The sequence below is a fragment of the Plasmopara halstedii genome (assembly GCF_900000015.1).
Source record: "Plasmopara halstedii genome assembly, contig: Scaffold_2061, whole genome shotgun sequence".
In the NCBI taxonomy this organism is placed as follows: domain Eukaryota; phylum Oomycota; class Peronosporomycetes; order Peronosporales; family Peronosporaceae; genus Plasmopara; species Plasmopara halstedii.
In genome coordinates, this window is record NW_020188969.1 from 1,921,166 (window position 1) to 1,929,005 (window position 7,840).

Genomic DNA, 7,840 nt, shown 5'->3' on the forward strand with positions numbered 1-7,840 from the left:
ACTCAACCACAGAGCTTTTAGATGGCTAGCGCCACGCGCTGTTGTTCGGTCTGGAGCATGGTGGATGCGATGACCATCTCGACCTCTCTCACCCGGAGCAGAAGATTCTTTCCATCCTTCCCCTTGAAGACCGTAAAGCTCACCATGAGCGGCTTAGAGAGGGGAAAACATCCGTCACTGACGGTGGTATCACAGATGCAAATGATACAGACATCTTCTGCTGCAGGTGCTCTAGCAGCGCACTTTTGTAATTTAAAAAAGCCTCTTGATGCGCACCGATTGCCTCGGGACCTTGCGCAGCAAGGTCTTGTACGCCCTCAGAGCCAAGCAAGGACATCAGCTTTTTAAGCCCGTCCTGCATGCCCTGGGGCAAATAGGAAAATTGTTCCATCCTCACAGAGGATCAGTCTAAACGACTCAAATGTAGATTGACTACAAATGCTACCATTGCAGCGGGGCTGCCGTAGCTTTGTGCTTTGAGGAAGCATAAGTTAGGTCACCGACCTCTCGTTCTATTCTTGGAACAAGTACGAGTTTAGCGGATCGCAACCCGCTAACTCCAGGAGTAATTATTGCCTTAGCACAAGGCTAATTAACTCTTCCGTTTATGTCCAAAACTGACTTTATTTATTTTTATCTGCGGCAAAGTCGCCTAATCTTAAATATTTAGATTTTCATAAATATGTATAGTAAAATCAAAATACATGTATAACTACTGGCTTTCCAGCCCCGTACTGTATTCTTATTTGGGTGTGGTCACACCATGCCCATCTGGTGTGACACACACACCCCTGTTACCAGGGAAGTGTAGTTCCGTTACACATGGCGATATACTAGAACCCAATTTTTTGCGGCAAGTGGTCCTTCGATAAACCCTGCGTGGAAGCTTCAAACAGAGAACTCGCAGTGCGAACACGATTGATACTGCCACTGAAGCTGCCGCTATCAGTGCTCGACAACTTAAAATTATCTCTTTCCTCAGCTTGGCTGATGACCGATGCCTCTGTAGAATTCGTGGATACTGTACGTCTTGCACCTTTAGTGCATTCTCAAGATGGAAGGTATGCTCCTAATTCATTGCGACATATACCGCTTTCTCAAATGAAGTTAAGTGGAGAAAGGTATAAGTGCTGTCCGCAATCTGTACAGAGACCCTCCATAAATTTCGAAAGATTTTGCCGCCATCCCAACTGACAGAGTTTCTGTTTATTTGCCATCTTGACCGATGGACAAGAATTTGGACCGAACGTGCAACTATCAGGGCGATGTGAATACTTGCGAAATTTATCGTTTGAGTTGTTCTCATGACGAGAAAGTCTTGTTGACAGAGGTACCGCACGTGATTGCTTACTCCCGCGCGCGACTTCTTAGCTTGGAGACCGCTGGTTCGTCGCACTGTTGTCTCGTCTGGGGCAGAGCCTAATCTATCGTCATCCTTACAAGTTGTATCCAAAGTGACATTTTCTCAACATTGGTCTTAAAGGTCTTGACTTATTGTAACGGGGATTTCCCGTCCGTAGACACGGACGTACTGAGGGAGACTTCATCAGTTAACACGCTTCATCGTGTGTTGCCCACTCCCAGCGAGCCGTTGGTTTACGTGAACGAAAAAAAAAGTTGAAGTGACTTATTTATGGCCAATCGGCCTTAAAATGACAAGTGCCTCCAAATTCTGATACAACAAAATCAGGGGATATATAACTATGCAGAATATATAGTTAATGTTAACCACACACATAAGTATGTGGTTTACACAACATGTGTATGGGACTGACCCCATAGCACTTATAGTATAAGTGGTTTCACTCTGTTGGGTTGTGAAAAAGTCAATAGTACTTCCACATACGCCCGGTTGGTACTTTTTGAAGGTTTCTCACCAAACTGTTTAAACACCTCTAGATACTTTTGTCCATGCTCATTGCCCAGCCACATTGACAGAAGTTCTTAATTATCAAGCAAAGCCACAGTATATACTTCCTTTCGCATATGTTTCGGGGTTTACGTTCCTTAAGCTTATTGACTTGTGATTGACTTGTGGTATTCCGAGTTAGTTGCTGCGATGAAGGCAGTGCAATCGACAAATTCAAAATCGCTTATGATATAGATCAAATTGCATCGCAAACCAATTTAGTATCGGAATTGGCGACAGGTACGAATTTGTTCCTGTGAAGCAATGACTAGTCCACGGCATGACGGGCCAGCGTTTCGCAATGGCTGAGGCGTTATAGTGGTGGTTTTTGCAATTGCGTTTCCTTGTGATGATGATACCGTCAATCGTTGTAGAATACAGAGAAGCTATTCAGAAGGATTCGGCTGCTCCGATGCGCACTCGATGCTTCCTGTACATTGGTTCTGAATGCATCGATTAGTTAGGTGTGATAAGCGGTACCCTTCGTCCTGTATTTTGAAACTTGTGTCTGCCTCTTCTAGAGTATCAGGTGTGAACGTTGTCTAAGTGATCCTATGAAGTTTTTATACAGCCAGTCAGTATTACCTTCAAAAGGTTTCACGATAAGGAGTCGTGATCCTTGATCAAGTTGAGATTCGACTCAAGATCATTCGTTATTCAATGTATCGCGGGTGACTTCGTATGCATCTCTCCACTTCACCATACAGTGCTTGCTCTTATGCGCAAACCGGCGTCACTCAATTTTGTAATCATATCGTTCAACGTTCCGCTGAGAACGGCACGGTTCTTGCATCCAACAACCTTAAAGACCATTTTAGTGATGAAGCTAAGCTTCTTAACGGTCAAAGCAATCTTTATGTCGTGACCCGACACCCCCACTGTCAACAAGAGTCACGCGGCAGAGTTGTTCACTGAGCAGGGAGCGTTTACTCTATGCCTCTCCTCTTCAAGAATTATGCAGTTCGTGCCCGCTCTGTACGGCTGAAAATGCTTTGACCTCTCACCGCAGAGCTCAGAACAATGTCATCCTGTCACTTATGCGATGGACATAACCAACTAAAAAAGCAAGAGTTGCAACATTGTTGCGAAATCGATCACAGCACGAGTTCAAATTCATTTCATCTTGCTCCATGGGGAGCCCCTTACACACCTAAGCGTACGATCCTTCTTCTAAAATTGATAGCAAAACGAGCGCCCAAGACTATTTCTTTTGAACGCTTTCTGACCCCACAGATCTCCACATTTCGGAAGCACTGCCTACGATCAAAGCCACAGCGGTTGGGTAGCCCCGTACTACTTCGTCTTTCAAGCTAACAGCTGAAAAAATGCCAAGGACAAGCGCACTCATTTGACGCGCAGGTGCGGAAGAACATCACTTCAGCTTTCCGGACCAGCTTCTGTCAAGCAGATGTCCGACTGGAGCGTTGTTTGAGGATCGTCTTTGCAACCAATAAGCATGACATGAACACCGAAGTGATAATCCATCATATAAGCTTATTTCTGTATATAGCCTAACGTATCTCCGTGAGACAGCTGCTTAGACTACCGACCAAGTCGGTACATAGAGGAAGAACTGCTTCTACACGCTAATGGGAAGCGCATTGCGCTGGGTCAATCTGCTTGTACTCATTAGTGATGCAGATCAACGGTGCGCCAGGGCGTCAGCTTCGACGGCGCCAGGGAGTTGTAACGAATTAGTATCTCAAGCTCTCATGAGTCCAAGCGAAGTATATTTGCCACTTCACCAAATACAGGTAACAGCCCTGGTTAATCTGCCGGATACTTACTCGCATGACATGATGTGATCCTAATCGTGCAAATCGAGCAGTGTTTGTGAAAGACTCCTTTTCCGCAGCTGGTTCTTGTGAGCTTTTTTTTATTATAGTTGCAGGTCGACCATCTTCGAAAGTTTTGGAGAGCAGCCAAAGCTGAAATGAGCCGATTCAATATGTGCACGTCATCAATTCTGAATCATATCTCAACTCTAGAGCAGAGAAAAACTAAAGGAACGGTGTATTAGCTACTCTTTCCAACAAAGCGTTATTAAGCCAATTTCTTTGTAGAGCGAAACAATGTTTTATGTAGGATCATTTTTACTTTATGGTGTATTGAGCATCGATAAATTCATTTTTGCCATGATGGTGCAATGTACGATGCAGCATAATCGCAACTTTGTCGTTAAAATTGTAGGCACTGAACATGTAGGTAAGTATACCAGATTATAAAATCCTCTCCATATACGTTCTGATGTCGCTCAGCCTGCGCCTTGCGTCGACATGTTACTGTTGCTCATTATAAAATATGTAAGTTTTGCCACAAACTTCTTTCTCATACAGAATATTGTTTATTCGTGATAAATATCACTGTAATTAATATCCATGTATTCCTTCCAGATTGGCAAAGCAGATATCGAAGCAAACACGGCCCTGTATCACTGCTGCAAAACTATATTTATCTGACAGAAAATTAATTTTTCATTGGGACGTCATACTTTATCTCCACAAGTGATTCAGTCGCCAACAACATCCGCAAGTATTTCAAGGTTACCCCTGTTATGTTTGACTCGGTCAAACCATAGCTGCGGCTTCGATGCTGCATGTAAGAGGTGTGAGTTACAAACGCAGACCATGAATCTACTCGCTTTTCTATCTCGCGTTTCGGCCAACGTTTTTCACGATCACGTGTAATGGCTGCACTTTAAGCTTTGATTCGCCACATGCTGTTTAAGCAGCTAAAAGTTAATCGCTCGCTTACTAGCCACGAGGTTGCATTTAAAAATGCTGTGATGCTAATTTTTTTATTCGACTGAAGACATACTATATGAAAGAGCAATTACGGTTGTTCTGAAAAATTGAGCTCCCTGGAAACCACTTGATCTTATAGGCAAAATCGGCTAATCTTATTAGAGCTTCTGTTTGGCTTTTTCCCATTAATACTATGCGCACCTGTACGAATAGATTCTGTTCCCGGAATAACGATTCATGTAAGCGATGCCAGTCGATCTTATTATAGGCTTCAACAACTAGCAGCGCGTCCGCAGTCATACCGATCGTTGCTAGTTCGACAATTGAGCAGCATGCTGTAAACTTATACTTTAAATGAACTCATCATTAGCACAAATTTACTACAATGAAACGTATCTGCTATGTCGATTACTAATATTCTCCAGCAGATGTTTCGGATAGCTTGCAATTTGCAAATAACTTAAGGCTGTAAAAGAAACACCCATACTCTTGCAACGCCATCACGCCAAGGATCTCAAGAAACCAGTACGAGCTGACGACAATTGACAGACGGTCGCGACGAGTGTAAAGAGGAGAAATAGGCCAAATGTGAGCTCTTACGATGCGTGCTGTGTATCACTTTTTGGCTGTTTGGAATATTATTGTAGACATTCAAGTTCTCGTAGACATTAATCAAAATATTGTGATGCCAGTTATCTCCGTGATCCTTGAATTTTGTAATCTAGATATTTATAAACAAATTGTTTAATATCCTATCTGGGGTAACGGCCTGCGAAGATGAACCTACTGATTTGGTGTAAGCAGTAACAGCACGCTTAATTGTCCGATATTCGCCTTGCTGGAAAATATGTTCTCACCTCGTTCCAGAGATTCTTGCAAAGACTACGGACAAATTCCAACACTTGCGCATGACATTGCTAAAGAAGGGTCGGACATGACGCGTGATATCCATATTGCCGTATCGAAAAACTCTTATGATGGTATGATACGTACGAAGTCGTTGCCGGACACAAGTGAGGTGCTTCACAGAGATGTCGGTTCGTGCTGCTGCAGATGAGATGTTTTTTATCAAACGCAATTGAATTTTTGATGGCAGTCATCCGTTGTGCATCATTTGAAATTCAGGAAAAGCTTCAGACCTTGTTCAGCCTGGTGGTTTCCGCCGTAATCATGTCATTACAAATACACTTTATAAGAGCACAACTATTCCACACCAAGTGCACAAATCGCTTTTGACGTCGATCGGCCCAAACAGCATGCTGCAATCAGCATACCGCGGCTTTGTCAATGAAACTTTACATCTTGGTGACGAGTACAATGTGCGTATTACATAAAAACTTGAAGTTGTTAAAGGTGACACCGTGTAAAATTTGACGAAAGTAGGAAGAGTTGACACCATTATCAAGCAGCTTTGACATATCTCAGCGCGTGGCTTCTTCGAGAGGAGCGTCTGTTACAAAAACAGTTTTTACGATCTTCAAGTCTTTCATCGGCAGCGGTATTTTGTTCTTACCAAAAGGATTTCAGAATGGAGGGATGCTGTTTTCCATCGTAGGACTTTGCATTTCCGCAGCACTTTCAACTTTTTGCATGCTGCGCCTGGTTGAGTGCTCAAATTATCTCTTTCGCAATGGCAAGCAGCCTAACGTCACATATGGTATCGTTGGGGAACAAGCGTTTGGTGTGCTGGGCCGAAATGCAGTTAACTTTTCTTTAGTCTTTTCGCAAATCGGATTTTGCTGCTCCTATCTTATTTTTGTCGAAAAAAATATTGGTGAAGTATTGCTGCACGCGTTTAAGCTCCAAAGCTCACTCTCGACGTCGTCATGGACGCTTATCCTGCTTCAAATTCCACTCTACACACCTCTGGCATGGGTGCGTCGATTGGAGTATTTTGCACTTACAAGCTTACTTGCGGATGCTTTAATTGTGTTTGGTCTCCTCTATATCCTCACTTACACTGTGAACACACTCGAAAACGCAGAACATGGTGACTTGACATGGCAGTATTTTAATTCCGAAAACTGGGCTATGTTTCTTGGTGTTGCCGTCTACTGCTTTGAAGGCATCGGTTTGGTACTGCCGATATACGATTCCATGGATGATCAGATCAAACATAAATTTCCTGTCATTTTGTCATGGTGTGTAGTGTCAATCTTAGTCATTTGCATTCTGTTCGCTAGCACAGTATACGCAGCTTTTGGAAGGAACACACAATCGGTAGTGACTTTAAATTTGCCCAGTTCAAGTGTAAGCACAGGCACGATCGTTGTACAGGTTACGTACTCTCTGGCACTGGTATTGTCGTACCCGTTGATGTTGTATCCCGCTGTAAACGTTCTGGAATGCAAATTATTTCCTAATCAGCACGTCAAAGGATTTTGGCGATGGGAAAAGAATGGCCTTCGCTTTGTGCTCGTCTGCCTCACAGCCTTTATTGGGTACTTCGGCAAAGAGGAAGTAAGTATTAGCCTGTTCTCATTTTTTCTAACACGAATTCAAAGAATTGTGTGTTGCTTATTATTTGTCCAAGCAGCTCGATAATTTTGTGTCTATCATTGGCGGCTTCTGTTCTGTGCCACTTGCTTTCATTTATCCGTGCATTTTTCACTCAAGGTGAGCTCCAGTGTCTTTTCTACAGGGCACACAAAACATTTAAAGACTAATTGTCTTTCTTACCAGACTTGTCGGAAGTGGACATATTTTGAATGGTATTTTGGTTGTCATTGGTCTGTGTACAATGATTTTTGCTACTTCCCAAGCAGTTTCCACATGGAAATGAAACTCCCTGCAGTTTCATAGCTGCCATTGTGACTATATACGTGAAATGGCGAAACTGCCTGTGTGATGCGAAGCGTATCGATTCGTTCCAGCTCTCCGTAGTCCATACTCTATCCGACTGTAATTTTGCAACGTAACATTCCATCTATAAAAAATAGTCTTTGATCAAAAGACCTCTAATCTCTTGAGTTCCATTAGCAGTTTCAGCTCTGCTGGAAGTCAGGGTATTAAATCGAGTGCACAGACGGAAAGTATTAGCCTACACGCCAATTTGAAGCCATTCGTTTTTCATAGGTCGAGGGGTACAACATTGTTATCGTATCTACGATATTGTAGATATTAAAACAAAGAGAGAATAAAAAAAATGCCCCAACTTTTGCCATATATAAAAAAATATCCCAACTTT

The 7,840-nt window shown here is 42.9% G+C and overlaps 2 protein-coding genes across 2 annotated transcripts; both read left to right on the top strand.

Annotated features, from left to right (window-relative positions):
- Window positions 1–1,225: 1,225 nt before the first annotated feature.
- Window positions 1,226–2,369, top strand: PHALS_02916 (uncharacterized protein; the record flags this gene model as incomplete). Its single annotated transcript, XM_024717381.1, has 4 exons — window positions 1,226–1,385; window positions 1,900–1,966; window positions 2,052–2,149; window positions 2,284–2,369. 4 exons carry the CDS (start codon window positions 1,226–1,228, stop codon window positions 2,367–2,369), a joined length of 411 nt encoding a protein of 136 aa, XP_024582885.1.
- A 2,885-nt stretch (window positions 2,370–5,254) lies between these two features.
- On the top strand, window positions 5,255–7,435 carry PHALS_02917 (vacuolar amino acid; the record flags this gene model as incomplete). The annotated part of the gene is made up of 7 exons (XM_024717382.1): window positions 5,255–5,314; window positions 5,379–5,449; window positions 5,521–5,690; window positions 5,779–5,972; window positions 6,037–7,113; window positions 7,190–7,269; window positions 7,336–7,435. 7 exons carry the CDS (start codon window positions 5,255–5,257, stop codon window positions 7,433–7,435), a joined length of 1,752 nt encoding a protein of 583 aa, XP_024582886.1.
- Between the last annotated feature and the right edge of the window lie 405 nt (window positions 7,436–7,840).